The following is a 20,257-nucleotide window of genomic DNA, read 5'->3' on the forward strand; positions in this document are numbered from 1 at the left end:
TTATTAAAGTTATAGGTATCTCTATCCTATATACTATACGCCTAGCGCGTCTCCTCCATAAGCTTATACTAGGTAGAGATCCTAATAGGATCCTTATATAGGGTATACTAACTATGGAACTTCCTATTCTACTTTATCTAGAGCTCTAGCTGGGTCTTGATAAAGCGTGATACCCAGTTCTTACCTATAGGAGCTAGAGGAGGGATCTGGCTACGCGTAGTAAGTAGATTGTCTACTATCTATCGTACGTCAATGATCTGGGGTGGAAATCCTCGTCGGTCCAGGTCTAGGATCCACTCTACTAGAGCTTGCTCCTCTATAGGGTGTAGCTTTTGTTTTAGGGCGTTGGCAATAGCTTATAGGCGAGCACCTGCTGTTCGATTCTAGATAGAGGTTTTAGGGATCCCGTATAGGTATGCGGCGTAACGGCGACTTTTAATCTATTTATTCTGAATCGCGTGTATTGAAAGAGCTAGTCTGCCTTCCTTCTGGGATTGCTGAGTGCTTTGGGTGGGCGGCATGGCGCGTTGTAGAGAAGACGCGTCGCGATTTTGGTGGGGTGCGCCGATGAGTGATGTGCGCCAATGAGTGGTGGAACACGTTAGCTGTATCTCAGATTGCTAACACATGTCGATTTGAGGTACATATCCTCGAACAAAAGAAAACTTGTTCCGAATTATATACATTTGCCATGGTAACCTTAGCCTTACTTCAAATCCTCGCCAAATGTCCTCGCCTGAATACGTTAGTACCTCTTCAGCTCCTGTTAGACAAACGAACGACTCACCCTTACAGCCCTCGGTCCTCCAAGCTCTGTCTCTAATCCGCCCTCATACTGTTTTGGGACGCTGATTTTGTCCGGGTAGATCAGGCTCACAGCCCCGCAGAGCCCGAGCACCGTCACGACAAAGGTACCGAACAGAACCCCTCCCCAGCCCGGCGTGAAGTGATCGTAATCGTGCAGGGAGAGCGCACCCTGGATATCGTTGTCTTCATGGACCGGTTCACCGTAGTTGCGACGGTCTTGCTTGTCCCACCAGTCGGCATACGGGTCGCGCTTGTTGCGTAGCTCAGCCGGGGGGTTGATGTAGCCGCCGTTCTGCCCTCTGTCAGCTCTCATCCACGCCCGTGCACTCAGTTTTGCTCAGGAACGAATGTACCATGTTCGGGTCGGCGAGTTCCGCATGCTCCGCTTCGGTGAGGGCAGTGCGGATTTGTTGGATGAACTGTGGTCGGCGTGCGAGAGCGGGCGCAACGGCGTGGGCCAGCGGGCGGGCCGCAACAATGCGCCGAGAAAACATGCTGAGAGAAGGTTAGGGTGCGACAGCGAAGCATCAAGGCGGTGACATACGTGGTGGCGCGATTGTAAGCTGTCGATTGCTGGAGCTTGAGGTGAGGTTCGCAACGCCGTGACGGAAGGCGAGCGTGGCTTGGCGTGTTCGTCCACTCTGATTGGTTGAGAAGATGCCCACACGAGTCGAGCACTCGGGCTCTGGGGCATGTTCAATCACGTGCGCAGGTGAGTTGAAAACAGGATCACCGAACATTAAACAACTTGTAGATAGGGCAGGCGATGCATTCACCTGCCTACCATAGCAAACTTATAGGGGTATATTGGTACGTGCATATCCCTGGGCTGAATAGCCCACAGACAATACAATCTATCTCAATATCTCAACTAAGTATAGACTTTCCCTAGCGAGGGGCGGACAGGGTGTCACTGAACCTAAGTTGAGGTGGACGATCCCTTCAAACCTTCGTCGCAAAACGCCTGTATAGGGCGTCGCATCGCATTATCATACTGGCGCTGGACCTAGGCATAAGTGGCGCCTTAACGCGGTCTGGCGTCTTAGGCATAATAATCGGTTCAGAGATTCAGCATTGAAATCTAAGCTGAGTCGACGCATCCATCGTCTCGACGATTTCATCCTAGAATCAGAGTTGGGCACGATGTAGTGTTTTATGGTTGAGAACGAAAAAGCCAGGCCCTTATTCTACACCATTCCGTCTGTTCCAAGTACGATCAAACACTGAAATGCTCCTCTGCGCGCTAGGAAAGATATCCAATGCTTTCACCAGGATTCGTTCTTTCGCACTAACATCCACGCAGCTGCCTCCGCCACATCTTCTGCAAGTAAAGTTTCGAACCCTATGTATATTGGTTAGCTTAGAGTCAAGGTATACTCTATAGCTCTGACACAAACATACCTTCCATGAAGCTATCGTAGGCATCTTTATCAAAGTCGACCCTTTGCTTGTGGAAGTGTGTAGCCACGACACCCGGTCGCAAGGCGAGAACCTTGATGTTTGTCCCTGCCAATTCTGTCCGCAGAGCGTCGGTGAACCCTTCCTGAAATCGCTTGCTACCATAGTAGATGGATTCACTAGGGAAGGGTGGGGCTTCCATCGCCGTCGTACTCGTTACGTTCAGTATTGTTCTCTGTCCTCTTTCCCGCATGCCACCCTCGTTGAGCACAGCATACGTGGCGAATAAATATCCATTGACGTTCGTTTCGGTCATTGCAACTACGTCTTCAATCTTCAAATCTGGAAAAGTAGCAGGGGCTCTGAGGGCGAGACCCGTATTATTGATGAGGACGTCTATAGGTCCGTTCTGTTTCACCACATTGCTGACAGCCTTTGTCACTTGTACATGACTGGCAACGTCCACAGCTGTGGTAAAAATCTTGATAGTATTCGTGTCGATTTTGGATTGTATTTCCTCGGATAGATACTTCAGCTTCGACTCGGTGCGTGAGAAAAGGATGAGATTTGCGCCTTCTTGTGCAAGACGGTGTGCGATGGCGGCACCAATGCCAATGCTGGCCCCCCGTGAACGTTCAGGTTCTTGAGAGACATGTGCAGTGAAATCCAAAGATTTTAGAATCTTCGAAGTGTACACTTTGACAAAAGTTTAGGGCTGGTGGAGGTGGAGAACTTTGTATATGCACAGTAACGACGTCACAACTGGTTGCGACGGTCTGGTGCATCACAGATGATGTATTTTATTACTGTTGTCTTTGTACCTCTGGTAATGCATATTGTCAAACTAGCAAAGCTGCATCAACATCTATGAGGTGGTGAGCTTCGGAGAATAGTGGGACCCATTCGTAGTCGCAAGGAGGTGAACGAGGGTCAGGTACGAGAGACTTAGCAACTGACCAAGGCCTCGTAGAAGTGTGGCAGATAAGCATGTCTAGTAGTAGGTATGCATATATTGTAGCATTCGGAAAAAGGAAGAGGCAAGCACCGAGCGCGGGCGTGCATGTCTTGGCTTTTTGTGGGTGATGCATATTGCGCAGATTTGCCTCATCCGTCCCATCGCTGCGCCTCCTTGTTGTAGCCGATCAGATCGAGATCAATGTTGAGCGTCTTCAGCATCATGTCCATGGTGAAAGACTGTGAAATGATAAGTACAAGCGCATAACAACAACAACAACCTTAGTGGTCAACTCACATCGTCGTCTACAGCTTTGAACGTCTCTTTTTCCTCTTGCTCGGTGCCCATTCCCGCGTCAGCACACTGCTCGTACGTATCTTCACTGACTTGACCATTCTCTCTAGCTTCCTCAAGCCTCTCCCATTCCGCCTCCATCTCCTCTTTCTCAGCCTTGATTTTCCACTCTTTCTGCTCTCTTTCACGATCTTTCCAGGCGCCTACGCCACCCATGCAGTTCACTCTATCTTGGGTCGTAGCAAACAGCTCCTCGGCTGCAGCACGACTCGCTGTACGCCAACGCTCGACGAGAATGAGCAGGCCACTGTCCTTTGATGATGTAGCGAGCGCATGCGCTTGTGAAAGTGTCTGAATATCGTTGCGAAGGTCGACAATCTCCCGCGTCAGACTTGGTTTGGAAAGCGCCGCCTTTTTCCGTGAGCGCGGTCTATGCGTAGGTGTTGGGATGCTAGGGCGTGGCAGGAGCGGCTTCATGGCATTTGTAGTCGAATGGTCGGGGCTCGGCCGGACCGAAACCGGGCGCGCCTGGACGATGCCACTGTTCGATGCGGTCTGCGTTCTGCCGATATCTGGGGAATCTGAAGAGGGTGGACTGGAGCCGATGGTTGGCTTGAGCGGTGTGCGGAAGGGTGATTTGAACGGCTTGTGCAGTGTCTTAGTAGCATTGTTCAGCCGGCGGCGCTTCGCTTGCGGTGTGGACATTGTGAGGCTGTGCACATTGACGGTTCGGGTTGTGCTGAAGGAAAGCCTGAGACGACAACTTGTAAGGGAGTCGGAGTGGTGTACGCTGGAAGCCCCACTAGACGAGGAAGGAAGGAAGGTGGGGTCTGTGCTAACGGCAGGCGCGATGTTGACGCGTCTTCGCGTGACCGTCCAAAGGCCCTTTGAAGCACGTTTCATAACTACGTCATCCGAAAAGGTCTCATCGCGCTTCACAACTCCATAACTGCTACAATTCACCGTCCATCGTATTTACTTTATCTTGCAAACAACAACGATGTGGATGGCATGGATGAGGATATCAAGACGCCATCTACTGCATCGGCCTGTCGACCATCTACAGCTTGATAGAAACATCGGCTCGATCTAACCAGATCGCAAGCCCAGCTATACAAGTAATATATGTCACCAATACTGCCATGGTATTTACCACGCCCATGTCCAGCGTTGGCATCGTGAGATTTACGAGCCCTGTAAGAAGGTTCGCCAACAGAAACACTGCCAATCCATTCCGATTGACGGCATACAGGATCTGGCTTGTTGCTTCCCGGCACCTTTGTTTCTCCTCTCCCCTTGCCACAGCTGTGTAAAGATTGGGAAAGACGAATGTTTCGATGGCGCAACATATCGCAATCTGGTAGGTGTTGAATGAACAGACCCAGAGAAAGTAAGGCAAGTTGGCAAGACGCCGTGACACAACCAGACCAAGGCCATAGTAGCTGATGGAAATATAGAATAGCGCGGTCCAAAGGACGGAAGAGACCACGAGTTTGCCTAAGATTGACTGCCGAAGCCGCGTTTTTATAGAAGCGTCTTTGTCGAGCGGCACCTGCCGGGGTAGGGTGTAGGTCCCAAGTGATTGACCCGCGAGGAAAATGGCCAAGTAGCCGAAGAAGGAGAAAATACCTTCTCTGTTCTTAGAGAGGATATCAGTGCGCTGAGCGGTAAGGATGAAAGCACCGAGGTTGGTTTTATCGAGCGCAATCTCGTAAATGCAGGCTAGGGCGCATGAGAGAACTGCATATGATGGTACGAGGGCGAAAATTGACTGGAAGATTGCGACGAAGGGCGGTATGAATCCCAGCGTGAAGAAGAAGTTCCAGTGGACACCATATTCTGTGACATGCTCTGCATAGTCAAGGCCTTTGACCGAAACCAGGCGGACCGTTCCCAGGGCAATCAGTGGGAGCGCATGTCTCAGGGACGCAACCAGCCTCTTGGCCAGAGGTGGTAGCTCTCCTGTCTTTGTCTTCAAGGACGATCGAACGGATACAACCCCATTCGTAAACACGAATGATCCTACCCCCATGTCCATCAAAGATGTTCCCCAGTTTTCCACCTTGGCAAAGCGACGCGGAAAGATGCGAAAGTCTACAGCTAGGATAGCAATGCACGTTATGACCATCATGGACCCGCGATAGTTTGTGAGAAAGGGCTTGATTGGGAGCGCGTCCAGCTTCGCTTGCTCTGCGTCGTCGGATTTCTTCGGTGGTCGTCGTGCGCTGCTTTGTCTAGGCATCGCTGGCTTCGAGTCGGTGAAGTATATCATGGCTGCCGGCGCGACCAATAATGTATTCAAGAGCCATGGCGAGGATGAGTACACAGTCGTCGCCACAAGCGTTATGCCGCAACTCAGTAGAAGATCGATGAAGAAAGCACTCGCAGTGTATGGCGTAAATTGACGCATGCGCGATTGGAGTACCGACCACAAAAGGATCGTCAACTATCACTCTCACTGTCAGTCTCGGCGGGCGCATTGAAGGCTGGGTCATGTACGGTACAGGCATTGAGAGGGAAACACTGTTAATATCGAAGAGCGAGCTCCCTACATGTCCGGAGACATGCTGTGTCTTGAGCTGCTTGTAGTCGTTTGCCATTGTAGTTTGCGGTGGTCACTCAATACGAGCGGAAGGTGTGGATGGAGCGCGTTGAGGTGGCATCTTCCACGCTTGAGCACAAGCCAACTACCGTAGTTTAGCTGTCTGTGCGCCGCATTAGTAAAACACGTCACTTTTACTCGGAAATTTTATAAAAATAGTAGAATATCTAGAATCCTAGATTTAGACCTAATACATCTATGAATTTAACATAACTACTAAGAGGTCTCTTGTCAGGATTCACAGGCGAGCAATGTAGATGGTACAAGACGGGCAACCAAAGTAGATTGTAGGAGAGACGAATCGCTGTCGGACTAGATCCAACAGCTCCCTAGTCTTTATAGCTAGCTACTGTTAGCTTGGACCTGATCGTCCTGGGCTGCGCCCTGTCTCGACGGATACCCCGTGACCGAGAAGATAAGGTACAGGATACCCAAGGTTCTAACATCTCTAGTATATAGTTAGATTCAACGGTACGTACAGTGCGATTTTTGTTTCAACAATTAGGTAGTGAACTAGCATGTTTAGTGCGAGAACCATGCTTCCTCGTCCTACGATATTTATTTGCCTGCAGATCCTCTTTTCTCGACCCCAAGTCTACAGGAGTCAGTAATCGAGGGTGGAGCTTCCTGTGTCACAAACCTCGAGGGACGCAGCTTACCCACTGGTCCGCTTGACTACCACCTTTCATGAACTACTGCCATTCATGGAAGCGAGTCCACGCTGGGGATCTCGAGAAAGTTCGCTAACTTCCTTTTGATATAGTGTGATTTGGTCTGGAGGGTGTGGTGGACAATTATAAAGACAATTAGCCGCTCCTTCCTAGAGTGCATTTTGTAGCTTGGGTGACCTATACTCGTGGCGAGGCCATGCCATTCACCTCAATCAAACCTCGGATCATGAGGCAGCGATTCAACGCGCTAATCTCCTACCGCTTAGTTGTTTGCCGACACCAGCGCGTTCCTTCTCTATGTTTCTGTGCACGCTCTGATTATGTTCTCTCGCCTCGCCGCTCTCCCAAACAATACACCCGCACCCTCGCAATCTACCCGACCCATGGCTATACACCCGCATGAGTGCTGAAGACTGCATATCTCACAATTCCTCAACATCAACCCTCGGGGTTGTCCACCCGGCTTTGGCCCAGCGCTGCCGTTTGCAAGCCAAAGATCGAAATCGAGAAGCAGCGCGTCGAAAAGCAGCCAGCAGAGCTCCAAGTTAGTATCCAGACCATAGCCGCAGAAACGCCATGCTGACAAGTGTGCAGAACGCAAAGCGAGACTCTATCGTGAACGCACACAAGCCACTCCCGAGCCCACCAGCTCTACAGGTTGTGGATTCCTTGAACTCCCCTAAGGCCCGGCGCACGTTCGACGCTGAATGCCAAGTCAAACATTCGTCTGTGGAATGGCCAGCTCTCTCGCCGGAGGATGTTGCTTCGGAGGGCGATGAAGAAAGCCTGGATACTATTGCTGCTAATGCCGCAGCTTCCAGCTTTCCTTTCACTGAGTCCGTGTCGCTCCCTGAGCAATATGAGCTGGCAACTGGTGCCTTAGATTATCCATATAGATTGTCGACGAATCCTTACGCCCAGAAGACTGATTCATTATCAATGTCTCCTATACAACCATCATACACCAACATTGAGGAAGGTTTCGTCCCGCATCAAATTATACATGCCCTCACGACACGTGATGAGGAGGCTCTGGAGAGTCCACTTGCCAGGAAAGTCGCTATTCCGCCGCGTGCCAGCTCAAAGAGAGTTCCTGAACCTTATGATGCCACATCACAAGAGTCACAGATGGTTCGCGCCGCAGCCACGGCTGCATCCCGCCGTTGATAAGAGAGCATGAGCGGTACACAGTGGCCTCTTCTAGACAGAAAAGGCAATCGCCCGTCTAGGACTGCAGAGCCGCAGTCCGAGCCCGCTAAGATGATGAGCTTTAGTGAAGATAAGACCTGCACTCGCAACGCACACGGCGTCTCTGAATCCATAGGAACCTATCACACTGCAAACTCACATCGTGCTTCAGCACACTCAGCGTCATCTTGGAGTCAGGCGGCCGGCTCGTCGATATACGATGACGAGCCACAACCTGAAGAGCCGGGATGCCGAACTAAGCGTATCTCGGATTATTCATTAAAGTTAACTGTTCAGTGCCGGATTAGCGCTTCCAGAAGCCACTACACCAGACGCAATAACTACCTTTAACAAGATCATGAACCACGTTTCGCAGCTTCCAAAGACATCTTCGGTCCGTTTATGTGGCCTCGAAATCGCTCAGGTCCGTACTACCCTGACCCAACGTGCTCGTATGTTAGATGAACTGCCTCTAGCAGCGCAAACAGAACAGGCTCTTCTCGCTTCTGTTGACGCTTGTAAAACGGCGCAGATCGCGGCTACGGAGGCACAGCGATCTGCTCGCCAGGCAGAGCTAAGCATACAGAGATCGGCAGTCGAGCTGGGAAGACTCTTCAAACTTTGCGAGGGATATCTCGACGAGGAGACTGTGCAATTACTCAAGGACCTGCTTCGTAACGTCTGGGCTCTTGCGTTCCCGTTGTCGCCATTGACAACCTCGCGCTCGACATCGAATCCCCAGTGAAAGGCTATGGAAAGATGGTACTCAGGATCCGTAACCAAGGTAAGCGGCTTACTGATGCCTCGACGCAAGAAGGGGAAATGAACAGTATAAGCAGGGTTTCAGAATCGGATATTTTGTTCAGCATGTTCTAGTTGCAAGTAGGCAGCAGCACCGTGGTTTCTTACGTGCAGGAGGATTTTCAAACCTGCACTTGTTATGGAATGCGGAAAGTTGCGCGGATCTCAAGTGATCTAAGAGGCGATACCAAGTTATGTCTTGGATGTTGGTTCATGTCTGAGTGCCATTTGCATCTTGCATATCATACCATTCCAAGCACCTTGCTCAATCCGGTAAAATCTATTGTACAGCGCCAAATCGATGGCGAATTGCGTGAAGCGGTGGTTTGTCTTCCCCCCCCCCCAAAACGTCCCATCTCCTTGACCTGGTTCGCGGACACTGTACCTCGCTCGTCTCGTCTTAGCATTCTCGATTTGTGCATCCGGCTTTGTCTTGCCTGTAGCGTAGACTTGTTTACATGCCTCCACCGAACATGGCTCCACCAGCAGCCTTCCCTTGTGCCTCGCCTTGCATTTTTTCACTAACCTTTACGTTGACCTCGAAGAACTTTGCGACACAGCGGTCGAGGCAGACGGACTCGCCCTTGTTGAGATCGGCTTCGCGGTAAGAGGTGTCGAGGCATTTCTTGCTGCAGGATTGGACCAGGCTAGACCACCAGAGAAAGTCAGCGGCGTGTCCCAGCTGACATTGCCGACGACGCGAGGATGGGGGAAGTGGAACGTACCGCGCGTACATGTCCGAGACCATGTCGATTTCTGCTTCGGCTTGGGCGATCTTCTGCTCGGAGGAGAGCTGCGGCTGGCGGCCGAAGAGGAACGACATTGTGGCGGGTGATGTGTTTGGTAATGGCGGGAGGATCTGGGTTCGTGAAGCGCCGATTGAGTGGCCTTTGGCGATGGAGATGTATAGGTTGCGTGAACTGCGAGGGATGTGCTGGTGGTGATGCGCGCGGAGAGAAAACGGCCGAGCTTTGAGAGCTTTGGGGCCTGTGCTACTAGTGCTACTAGTGCTAGTTGACGTACCTTGCTCACATGTACACTTTGGCTCGCTTGCGGCCCACCTCACTATTGCTTGCGCCTGGACAGCCGGTCTGCAGCTCCTACAAAACATACATCAAATTCTTCTCGAGCTCAACTCAGGGTCGCCTCGAGAGCTATCATAGAGCTTCATGCGAGTGACGTACAATAAGAATGTATTGTTGCCACCTAAAGCTCCGTGTAACCCTCAGCTCGGGCGGGCATGCATTCCTTCCCAATCAAGCCGCTCAGCCCGAGCCTCACGCCACGGCACTTCCCTTCACTAGATCCTATACAATATGATTCACCTCACAGTTGACAGCTTCACCGCATTGTTACTGTCACGTCATATTCACCACTGTGCAAACATCGGGGGCGCAAGATATCGCACCCTGCTTCACCTCAAGATGCAGTGCAAGGCATGGCTGCTTCCAGTCACGCTGCTGCAGGGAGTTCTCACTTCCGACGTCGACATGGATCCATTATCGAACCTCAGGCCCAATAACATTTCAGGCTTGAATTACTATTTGTACCGCTGGACAGGCTCGTACGCCGTCCTGTCGAAGATTCTAGCTTCGGTGTTGATCATTAGACAGGTACTATAATGGCACTACCACGATTCGTGTGCAGCCGCAGAATGCTTTCCAACAGAAAGAATGTGAAAGATTTGCACCAGGGCCCATCATTGTATCCTACAACACCTCACTCCTGGCTGTGACGCAGACAAATGGGCACCTTGTGCAGGAGAACCATGACGCTGCCAACCCCTTGGCTTTCAGTCTGAGATTTTGGAACGCCGGATTGAAGATTCTGCCAGCTGAGAGCATGGACACCGGGCCCGTCAGAGATATTCAGGATATAAGTTCGGACAGGTATGTGTTCGACGTGCACGAGTAAGAAGTACTTGGCTGAACTACGGACAGGATGAACACGAAGGATACACCTGATGACCCAAAAGCCCCGCCACTATGGAATCTTGCAGCTTCCCACAATGCAGCTCTTGCCTATTCCTTTACTGGCTATCGTAACTCGACCACCTCACCACACTCCCTGCGCTTTAACTACACACGATGTGCTGGTCATGCACTAGCCTCGTATAACGGCACAATCACCGGAACCCAGTCTTTGTCCATGTCAAACGTTAGTCTCAACAGCGAGCCCAGGGTGAGTGGGCAGTTCAGCAATGGCAGCGCTTCACTAGAAATCAAAGGCATTTATCAGGGTCAATCAATGGAAGGCGCACTACTCACGGGCAACGTAACAATCAGCTTCAACGGAACGATTGATGAGGTGAGAAGTGATCGGCTGGTACCGAATACCCATGACTCGACGCCAATTTGGCAGTCGACGCTGGGTTACGAAAAAGATTTGACGGGAAACAGACCTCTGGTTCAGTTGGGCGCCAGCAGTAGTATGCGGATCGGTTGGGGCCGGACCATCGGAGGCTTGGGCTTGATGGCCCTATACACCGTGTAAGACGGTGAGGCTCGACATAGCAATGTACCCTGTGTTTACAGCACAAGTGCCTTGAAGACAATGCTGCCCTCTGCCGTGGACTATCAAAAGCAGTTTTCAAATTGAGCCATGCGTGAGGTTAGTGGTGCAATGCATGAAAGCCATGCTGTATCTCGAAGCAACGGGCCCAAGGATATCAGACCGAGCGCGCGATGAAAGGGACGCGACGTCAAGATACCAGATCCTCCATGAGCCAAGCGCGAACTGTTCTGTACTATACTTCGTCGGGTGTTGAATCTCGAAGCAGATCGCTGCCGCATCGGTAGCAATGATGTGTGAGGATGATATCAGAGCCAGGATGTAGGCTTAGCTCTGGTCGTCTAGTGTTGCGACAGCCAATGCCTCTGCCGATGCTTCCATCCGTCGCTTTGGGAAACACGTACACATAGACCTGCTCCCGGAACATGAGAGCGCTCGAGCGGACTCGGGACTGTCGAGGATCGCGATGCTCGCACGAACATGCGGCACAGTGTTTGGAAGAAATGTGCGCGCCGGTGGTCTGCTCAGAGACATAGGCGAGGGACGAAGACAGCACGGCACCTCTGCGCCGAGAGCATAACAACAGCTGGCCGACAAGAAGCTGGGCATCGCGCCATGCAGGCAGCTCAAGTGGTTTGCATGTAGGTTGACGACAGTTTGTCACCCTGGCCGTCTCCACTGCTCCCGCGCGTGTGGCTGAGGCGTCCTAAATTTAACGTCTCGCGCGGCTGTGCTCGCTGGGAGGACGAAGGCTTTTGCGCCAAGGTCAGCGTCGCCGTCACGCGAGATGATGGTCTCAAAACAGACTGGCTGGGAGCGACATGGTCGTCTTCTCGCACGCCGTTGTCGCTGCTGAGCTCCATCTTCATCTCCTTTTCGCTCTGCCCTCCAGCCTGCACCGCGTCGGCGCTTGTCTTGCTCGCCAGGAACAGGGACCGGTAGTGAGCGAACGCTGCTGAAGGCCCGCCGCCAGGGCAGCTCTAGTTGGCCGCTATCCGGCGCTTTTCAGCCCAGCTCCACACAACCAGACGGAGACGGGGTCAGCACCGCACCAGCCGCAGCCCGTGGCCTCTCCTCTGCTGTAGGCCCATAACAGCCAACAACACCGCGCGCACTCGTCTCGTACACACTCCTGTCTCTGCCCTCGCTCCCGCCGCTCGCTCACCGCCCGCCACCCACGCCCGCCGCCCGCTGCCCCTGTCGCGCCCTCGAGCATTCCGCCGTCTGTCGTTCACTGCCAGACGCCGTTTCAGAAGGCCAACACGCACCACGATCCGTTTCAGCGTCGCGCACTGCCACCGTCCACTCGCTGCAGCCCAGCGGCCGGCCCCGTGCATCACTCTCGTCTCAGCCCTGCCTGTCTTCACACCGTCGCCGGCCACTCAGTCCTCGCGCGCCACGCCCCCCGCGCAGAGTCGCACGCTGCTCCTCCTGCCAAACGCCAGCGCACCCACTCGATCCACCCCCATCCAGCCGTCCACCGGCTGTCCCCTCCCGCCAAAATTTCTCACCACGAGGCACGCACTTCCCTCCTCGGAGGCCAGCCGCTCGACCACAACTACAACTACCCTCCGCAGCCCCAGCCCTACCAGCCCCAGCCCTACCAGCCCCAGCCAGGCGGCTACCACCACCGCGAGGGCTTCCCCACAGAACTGCCGCCCGTCGCGAGAAGGAAGCGCAGAATGTACATCCCCAACACCAGGTGGACCTGGGCCTTCCTGTTGACCGCCGTCACCCAGGCCGTCATCGCCCTTGTCCTCGAAGCGTACGTCTGCCCTGCCCTGCCCCACGGTGTACACATGCTGACCTGACCCGCCCAGTTATGTCTTCGCCCGCTTCCAGAATGCCCTGAAGGACAACGTCAACGACCACAACGAGTCGCGCACAATCCCCACTTATCTTGCCGTCTTCATGTTTGGCTACATTTACCAGATTGCCCTCGTCTACGATGCCCTCGCCCAGAAGAACACCATTCAGGTCATTGGCCTGGTCATATATAACCTCGGCATCCTCATCTACGCCGCAATCCAGTTCGACCAGATTGACGAGGCCATCACTGCGCTCAAGGCACTCCAAGGGCTCGACGATCCGTTTGTGTGGACCGAGATCCGCGCCGAACTCATCGCCCTCCCCATCTTGATGGCGGTAGCCACCGTCGTCTTTGCTTTTATTGCTTGGAAGCTGTATGATGAGTTTGCCTGGACCATCTACAAGCACATCTCCGCAGACTTGCGCATGAAGAGGCGCTATCTCACCTTCCAGGTACGCCCTGCTCCCCGCTCCTTCACCCACCACTCGCACTCCTTGACTGACATGCACAGATTTATATCGCGCTATTGAAGTTCGATTTCTTCTTTTTCCTTGCATTCACGGTCCAGTTCCTCGTCGTCGTCGAAAACACCTCCAAGGTAGAACTCGCGCTCACGGCGGCAGCACTAGCCATCACCTTCATCCTGCTGTTCCTGGCCGCATGGTGGGTTCGCCGTGAGTCCGTGGCCGGCATGATTGCCGTCATCGTCATCTACTTTATTGCCCTGGGTTACTTCCTGTTCAAGCTGGTTCGCATGTACGCCGCCGATGCGGCGCGTCTCGATGATTACAAGCCTGCGCGAAAATCGCTCACAAGTTTCGCCGTCCTGACCATCTTGCTCCTCATTATCACCATTGTCACGGCTTGCATTTGCACACACAATTTCAACAAGGGGCTAAAGCCGTTTGTCAACGAGAAGAGCGTCGGCAGGGGAAGCGAAGGCAAAGGCTACGCAAACGAAATGCCGAGCTTGAGTGGCCCAGCTCCCGCGCAGCGGATGGAGATCGACTGATTGCGTTTGGCAATGGACGAGGACTGTACTTCAAAGGGGTTTTTTTTTTGAGGGTTTGTGCACAATATACTTTGAAAATCGAAACGATCGGCATGCGTTCCGCGAAGCATAGCTCTGGCCCGGTCTCCCACGAGAGCTAGGCCTGGACCAGAGCGATTGGCGTTTATTTGGACAGGATTGGACACTGCAGGCAATAGCCTGGATGGATTTGATTTGATCTGGGTAAAGGAGTCTGGCCCGAGTTGGAACACTGGTCGACCCCGAGAGCCTGGATTGGATTGGAAGGACGCCTCTGCTTGATATACCACCCATGTACTGCTCTTAGCTCTTGACTTTTTTTTAGGTTCGAACGGCCTTTGTATAAAATCGATTTTCTTACCTTCTACCAATTCCGATATCTATACTGCGTCCTCATGGCAGTGTGAACGTGAAACGAATGATGTATGTTTCGTAGGATGAAGTCTGTCAAGCGGATCTCAGATTGGAGAAATGACAGCCTATGGCAGTCAACATAGTACAAGTCATTCTGTGTATAATGCCCGCCAAATATCCAATTGTAGGGTATCACTCTAAGTGGGACTCCATGCTGTCCATCGCATACACATAACAATCACACGCCCCCATATATGCGTCTGTAGCTCTTCCAACCATGTTCCCCCAAATCTACAACAACCTGAGTCTCAATTTCAGATCAAGCCTCATTGCACGTCCGAAGCCTTCAAATCGGCTTCCCGATTCCCTTCCCTGCCTCCCCTTCCATTCTCTTTAACTCACTTTCCGCCTTCCCTTCCATCGCTTCAATCCTATCCACCGTGCCCTTCTCCGCGCTTCCACTGGAGTTGAGGTAGCTCAAGTAGCAGTTCCAGCCCAAGGCCACAAAGTTTACAACCAAGACCCTGTGCTCGAGCGGCACGAACTTGAAGTTGACGGCCTGTACCCACGGCCACAGCAGAAAATTGTTCGTCATGCCTGGCACCCACGCCTTATTCAACTTATCTTTCACGCTGCTGCCCTCGAAGTAGGCCATGCTGGAGAGGAAGCACGTCATATTCATGGGTGCGAAGACAAATTGGTCGGCAGCGACGCGCGCAGCGATTGTACGGTTGGTGGTGGAGAGGGAGACGCGGTTGGCGAGGAAGGTGTACCATTTTGTGGCTGCGGGGCCAAAGATGACTGTTTGGAGGGGTTAGCGGTGAATGGATGAGCATTAGTGATGGATCGTATAGAGAGCGAGAGATTATGAGGATACAGAATCATGCGGCAACGTACTGCCACCGTACGCAAACATGCGCCCTGTCCTCGCGAGTTCATGCTTATCGAGACCCTTCTTCTCGACGGCTTGCTGGGCGATTACGTCGCCGGTAGCGAAAAGAACCTAGCGATCTCGCTCATCAGCGTAGTTCTTCTATTTTGTCTTCGATACAGCCTGGATTTTGACGACGCTGTCCATCTCGGATCCATGTAGAGGGAGGTGTGCGCTGGTTCGAGCGCGTATTGCGAGGATTGATCAGAGAAAGAAGTTGTCGTACCGCCGTAGTTATACTTTGGGTGAGCAGCGGGGCGCTCTTAAGCTTTGCCTGGTACCTGTGGTGTTCACAATCAGCATCATTTCTTGGTGGCCCATATCGTTCTCCCAAGCCAAGGCCGCGCGCTTACCAGCGTAGCATGGTCGCGACTTCACGTCCGTTGTTATAGGACTTCTTTTTCTGCAGCTGCTGGGGTACTATAATGCGGCACTCAGACGACGGAAGTGCGTCGTAGGGAGAAAGCGTGTGAGAAGCAATGGACGCAGAGGCAGGCTAACTTTGTGACGTCGCCGTGTGGACCCTGCCAGTGGAGCTTGGACCCCTTTCCGCGTGGCTCTCGTCAACAGCGATCCTACGTCCGCGTCCGGGGTCTCTCTTCGGTTCCGGGGCTTCAGCATACGTTTTTGACATTTCAAGCTATATGCACGTACTATTTTATGAATTTAGGGAAGTTTGCATTCCATCAATGGCTTTGAGTGAGTGAATCATGTTAAAGACAAACGAAAAAGAGTTCTCATTCAAGCAATCCATTCCTGAATCCTATACTATCTGCATTGCGTCTCTCCCCTCAATTGCCAATGCGCTTACCGTTCGCGCCTCCTAGTATGTTCCTCCGGAGAATTCAACCACACAATAGAAATTACAACGTCTGCCGACGCCCTTGTCCCTGCTCTTCCCGGAAACCCCCTTAAGCTGGAACGAATAAAACCCTCAAGCCGCAAAAACGCAAAAACGCCGATTGGATGCAGTATTAGGACACCATGACGCTTCCTCACGTATCCCATATAGATACTGTCACTGCACCAGTATGCTTTATCCGTAGCGGACCTGCTCTTCGTCGAAGCACACGCGCCCGCATCATGCCCGAGGACAAATCATGTTCGCAAAGAATAGAGCCAGATTCAGCTCTTCACTTCTCGCTACTGCGTCACCGGTCCTCCTTACCCCGCTGTCTGCCCATTCTTCGGAAAAAGTCCATCACTCGCTTCGAGCTTCCACTCGACCCCTTGTTGCCTGCACTCTCATCATACGCATCCGCGAACTTCCTGCTTTTCTGCAGCACGCCTTTCCTCTGTCTTTCTTCCGGCCCATCACTGCCCATACCGGGCGGGTACTGCGGCCTGTATTGACCTCTAGCAGCTCCCTCGCTTGCTTCTGAGTCATTTGTATGATGACGATACGGTCGGTTTGCGGCAGGATGCTGTTCTTGAGGACCAGGAAACTTATCGTCGCCAACGGGTGAAGCATAGTCGAACTGAGTCTGGTTTGGTGGAGCGGATGCAGGAACCGCACGCTTGCTGTCGTGCGGCCCGTCATAAAAACCTGGAATGTTACTTCCCGTGGTGCTCTGACTAGGAGACCGGGATTCGTTCCCACGCCCAAAGGCCATGCCGCCTGGACGAGAACCAGCTCTTGGTCTGCCCGTTGCGACTGCAGAACCGCGGCGCTCCGAATGCGGCTGCACAGGCATGCTCTCCCGGTGCCCCGAGCTAAAGGTTTTCGACAAGGAGCTCGGCAACAGAGAAAATCTTCGTCCCGACTTGCCCGTATTGTGGGAGTCATTCGTATTTTTTCGTGAGAACCCAAACGATGTCCGTCTACTGGATTCATTACTCTGTCGGGGAAACGCCTCGTTAGCAATAGGTCCGGGCATGGAAGTGGGTGGATATGATTTCTGCGGTTTGTTCTCGTGCCCGTGATTTGAGTTTTGGGAGATAAATGAGCCTTTGGGATCTTGCGAATAGGACGGCTGACGGCTCGAAAACATCGACGTCACCCTGCCCAGGGTCTCACTAACCGTGTTCGAGCGCTTGTGTCCTTTATGCTCGGTTTGTAACGATTGCACTCGTTGTGTGCTGGGCTGTCCAATGCTGGGCTGACCCATACCCGCGTCGCCCTGCGTTATCGGTCCAGATATTGAGTACTGTTTGCCCTTCGGCTGGGAGAAACGCCCTTCCACGTTGGTTTGAGCAACAGTCGCAGTAGCGGGCTGGCTGTACGAATTTCCTCGCGAAGGCAAGCGTGAATTTGCGCCCAGTGTTCCGCCTGTTGAAGGACGCGTTGCAGATGTTGCAGGCACTGTACCAAACGCTGTATAATCCGAGACCGATCTTTGTGGTTCACGCCCTGGTCTTGGTGGAACAGCCATATTGTTGGTAGTGGTTGACCTACGAGCATTGTAGCCATCCGTTGCGGGAATCTCTGTGGGCCCAGAGTCTTTGACACGTGACTTTGAAGATGTTGCGGGAGCTGTTGGCGGTGATGCTTCGCCACGAGTGGTTTGTGAATGAGGTGCCACGTACTCGACTTGCACAGTTCGGCGCTTGTTGTCCTTCTTGGTCTTTTCGGACGTTTGAGAATTAATTTGATCACGTTTGGCAGTGAGACCGCCGACGGGAGTGACGGCTGTATGAGGTTTCCCGGGTTCGCGTACGGAAGCGCTTCTTGCGAGAGCTGGAGGCGCCTCGAGCGGATCTTCTAAAGCAGATTAGCATACTTTTTATTAGAAGTTCGACTGATCCTAAACATACTGTTTGCAGTAGGAGCTTTTTGGACATCGTTTGAGGTGGTCGTGCTCGAGGTGATGAAGCTCACTACGTGAGCATAATCGCTGAGCCAGCTGTGCCTAGCAACCTCGAATAGATCTGCACGTTTCCGTGGGTCGGGTACAAGTATGCGTTTCAGAAGGTCTCGAGCATGTGGCGTAACATACTCGGGAAAAGTAAGTGGGGTAGATACGATGTACTTGTATAAAAGGTTGATGTTGTCGCCCTCGGGATTGGCTGGGTCGTCATCAAATGGTAGATAACCGGCAAGCATGGCGTACTAAAACATGTTAGGTTCTGGGTATAGCCAATGCCATTGACGTTGAATCAGTACGTACCAAAATGACACCGCAACTCCATACGTCCACCTTTCGACCAGTATACAGCGAGTCGCTGACAACCAGCTCAGGCGCTGCGTAACACGGACTACCACAGCTGGTCTGCATGAGATCGCCTCGGCGTGCTCCATCAGTACCCTCCAATCCCATTGCCTTGATGTAGTCCTTGTTACCTAGGTTGAACTCAATGTCCTCGCTAAGCTCGTCGTTGGGATCAAATGTGTTGGCAAATCCGAAATCCGTGATGATGATATTCCTATTGCGGTCCAGGAGCAAGTTCTCAAGCTTCAGATCTCGGTGGACGATGCCCCTCTTGTGCAAGTAGCCGACACCAGAGATGAGTTGCGCGAACAGTCTGCGCGCCGCGTTATCCTTAAGATATCTGTGGTTGAGGATGTAGTCAAATAGCTCTCCACCAGACGCATACTCTAAAATGATGCCGATGTGGCGCTCCGTCTCTACCATCTCGTGCAGGCGCACGATGTTTGGATGCTCGAGACCGCGAAGAATATGGATCTCGCGGTAGATCTTCTGCAAGCGGTTTGCGTTGCTGCCCAGGGTTTCTCGTCTGATGAGCTTGATGGCCACTTCGACACTGCTGTCCTTCTTCCAACCCATTTTTACCTTGCCAAATTCGCCCTCACCGAGCGTCTGTCCTAGGATGTAGTTGCCGAACCGCGAGCGCTTCGCGGAGCTGGTGGAGTGGTCCTGGCGACTCCTTCCTGCGCCTCTACCTCCATCATCAACACCTTCACTGCCTACCAGACCAAGGCCAGTTATCGGCGTAATGCCTGCTCCAGATGTCGCGGGTATAGCTTCAGCTTGCCTTGCCTGCTCGCGGGCAATGTCTTCTTGTGGGTCTGCCACCACTAATCTATTGATGACGGTGCTTTCTTCACGGGGCAGGTTCGTGCCCGCCGGGGGTTGGCCGACAGCGGAGGCAGAGCGGCTGTGTGACGGCTGCGAGGGAGAGGGCCGCGACCTGCTAGCGCCCCCTTGCTGATGCGGGCTGTCCTTGCCTTTCCTGCGCGACTGCGACGCTTCTTGCGCAGCTCGGGGGGTCGAGGGGCTGGCAGGAGTGCGGTGCGAGGACGTCCGCGGCGGAGGCATGGGCGCGCCGGTAGTGGTGACGGCGGTGGCCATCTGGGGGGATGGCTGCGAGGGCGAGGGTGCGGACGGGACGCGTGGGGAGTTTAGGGCCGAGCCTGCTGCAGGTTGGGGAGAGTTGTGAGCTTGGGGTGTTGTTGGTGCGACGATCCCATTTCGCGAGGGCTTCCTCGAGTCTGGCGATGCGGGCGGCTGGGCGGCGTAATACTGTTGTGAATGCGGCGACTGTGACTGCGGCGGGTAGGGTCGGTTTGCGATTGCAGACATGGATAAGGGGAGGCGGCGTGTCGTGCCTGCTGCGGTGACGGCTAACCAACGGGGCTAGCAATTCTTTCAGGAACCGACGCAGGCAGCGCGGCAGCGTCGCTGAGGAGGCGCGTCGACGCAGGCCAGGCGGGCGGCAGCGCGAGAGGTGCTCACGGCTGCTCAGGCTCTCTGCGCGCGGCAACGGGCAGCGGGCAGCGGGCAGCGGATGGGCGGTCGAGGGAGCTGGCGGCGGCGGCAGCGCGCAGGTAGGCGAGAGGGGAGCTCGGGCACAGCGCGTGTTGTGGATGCTCTGGCGTGCCTTCGCATGCACATGCACCGCGGATGCGAGAGCGAGCGGGCTGGTCGCGCTGCGTCTGCGAGGGCTGCAACGAATGGCAGGGCGCCGAGTCCAGCGTTGGCGACGACGGTGGTCGACTCTCAGAGG

The 20,257-nt window shown here is 53.4% G+C and overlaps 10 protein-coding genes across 10 annotated transcripts; 3 read left to right on the plus strand and 7 right to left on the minus strand.

Annotated features, from left to right (window-relative positions):
• Positions 1–556: 556 nt before the first annotated feature.
• Positions 557–1,362, minus strand: CC84DRAFT_1144478 (uncharacterized protein). Its single transcript, XM_018176460.1, has 4 exons — positions 1,352–1,362; positions 1,161–1,302; positions 788–1,099; positions 557–736 (listed from the first exon to the last, which is right to left on the minus strand). The coding sequence occupies exons 2-4, from the start codon at positions 1,299–1,301 to the stop codon at positions 707–709; spliced, it is 483 nt and encodes a 160-aa protein (XP_018038087.1). The 5' UTR covers position 1,302; positions 1,352–1,362; the 3' UTR covers positions 557–706.
• A 710-nt stretch (positions 1,363–2,072) lies between these two features.
• Positions 2,073–3,040, minus strand: CC84DRAFT_1175470 (NAD(P)-binding protein; the record flags this gene model as incomplete). The annotated part of the gene is made up of 3 exons (XM_018180158.1): positions 2,073–2,149; positions 2,209–2,847; positions 3,013–3,040. The coding sequence occupies 3 exons, from the start codon at positions 3,038–3,040 to the stop codon at positions 2,073–2,075; spliced, it is 744 nt and encodes a 247-aa protein (XP_018038088.1).
• Positions 2,982–4,254, minus strand: CC84DRAFT_1118276 (uncharacterized protein). Its single transcript, XM_018175517.1, has 2 exons — positions 3,458–4,254; positions 2,982–3,399 (listed from the first exon to the last, which is right to left on the minus strand). The coding sequence occupies exons 1-2, from the start codon at positions 4,157–4,159 to the stop codon at positions 3,310–3,312; spliced, it is 792 nt and encodes a 263-aa protein (XP_018038089.1). The 5' UTR covers positions 4,160–4,254; the 3' UTR covers positions 2,982–3,309.
• A 260-nt stretch (positions 4,255–4,514) lies between these two features.
• CC84DRAFT_1186583 (GPI-anchored wall transfer protein 1) lies at positions 4,515–6,054 on the minus strand (the record flags this gene model as incomplete). The annotated part of the gene is made up of 2 exons (XM_018180867.1): positions 4,515–5,900; positions 5,959–6,054. 2 exons carry the CDS (start codon positions 6,052–6,054, stop codon positions 4,515–4,517), a joined length of 1,482 nt encoding a protein of 493 aa, XP_018038090.1.
• Positions 6,055–7,303: 1,249 nt separating this feature from the next.
• On the plus strand, positions 7,304–7,894 carry CC84DRAFT_1258760 (uncharacterized protein; the record flags this gene model as incomplete). Its single annotated transcript, XM_018184855.1, has 1 exon — positions 7,304–7,894. The coding sequence occupies one exon, from the start codon at positions 7,304–7,306 to the stop codon at positions 7,892–7,894; it is 591 nt and encodes a 196-aa protein (XP_018038091.1).
• Positions 7,895–8,950: 1,056 nt separating this feature from the next.
• On the minus strand, positions 8,951–9,564 carry CC84DRAFT_1195791 (uncharacterized protein). The gene is made up of 2 exons (XM_018181420.1): positions 9,442–9,564; positions 8,951–9,363 (listed from the first exon to the last, which is right to left on the minus strand). Exons 1-2 carry the CDS (start codon positions 9,537–9,539, stop codon positions 9,171–9,173), a joined length of 291 nt encoding a protein of 96 aa, XP_018038092.1. The 5' UTR covers positions 9,540–9,564; the 3' UTR covers positions 8,951–9,170.
• Positions 9,565–9,781: 217 nt separating this feature from the next.
• On the plus strand, positions 9,782–11,251 carry CC84DRAFT_1163838 (uncharacterized protein). The gene is made up of 3 exons (XM_018178348.1): positions 9,782–10,280; positions 10,330–10,605; positions 10,657–11,251. The coding sequence occupies exons 1-3, from the start codon at positions 10,141–10,143 to the stop codon at positions 11,207–11,209; spliced, it is 969 nt and encodes a 322-aa protein (XP_018038093.1). The 5' UTR covers positions 9,782–10,140; the 3' UTR covers positions 11,210–11,251.
• A 1,486-nt stretch (positions 11,252–12,737) lies between these two features.
• Positions 12,738–14,064, plus strand: CC84DRAFT_708337 (uncharacterized protein). Its single transcript, XM_018187126.1, has 3 exons — positions 12,738–12,992; positions 13,048–13,489; positions 13,549–14,064. The coding sequence occupies exons 1-3, from the start codon at positions 12,910–12,912 to the stop codon at positions 14,047–14,049; spliced, it is 1,026 nt and encodes a 341-aa protein (XP_018038094.1). The 5' UTR covers positions 12,738–12,909; the 3' UTR covers positions 14,050–14,064.
• A 453-nt stretch (positions 14,065–14,517) lies between these two features.
• On the minus strand, positions 14,518–15,830 carry CC84DRAFT_1118285 (integral membrane protein-like protein). The gene is made up of 4 exons (XM_018175518.1): positions 15,706–15,830; positions 15,579–15,633; positions 15,319–15,424; positions 14,518–15,222 (listed from the first exon to the last, which is right to left on the minus strand). Exons 1-4 carry the CDS (start codon positions 15,714–15,716, stop codon positions 14,768–14,770), a joined length of 627 nt encoding a protein of 208 aa, XP_018038095.1. The 5' UTR covers positions 15,717–15,830; the 3' UTR covers positions 14,518–14,767.
• A 511-nt stretch (positions 15,831–16,341) lies between these two features.
• On the minus strand, positions 16,342–19,833 carry CC84DRAFT_1243450 (Pkinase-domain-containing protein; the record flags this gene model as incomplete). Its single annotated transcript, XM_018184114.1, has 3 exons — positions 16,342–18,053; positions 18,107–18,401; positions 18,460–19,833. 3 exons carry the CDS (start codon positions 19,831–19,833, stop codon positions 16,504–16,506), a joined length of 3,219 nt encoding a protein of 1,072 aa, XP_018038096.1. The 3' UTR covers positions 16,342–16,503.
• Positions 19,834–20,257: the final 424 nt, after the last annotated feature.

Source organism: Paraphaeosphaeria sporulosa, assembly GCF_001642045.1.
Source record: "Paraphaeosphaeria sporulosa strain AP3s5-JAC2a unplaced genomic scaffold CC84scaffold_4, whole genome shotgun sequence".
Lineage (NCBI taxonomy): Eukaryota > Fungi > Ascomycota > Dothideomycetes > Pleosporales > Didymosphaeriaceae > Paraphaeosphaeria > Paraphaeosphaeria sporulosa.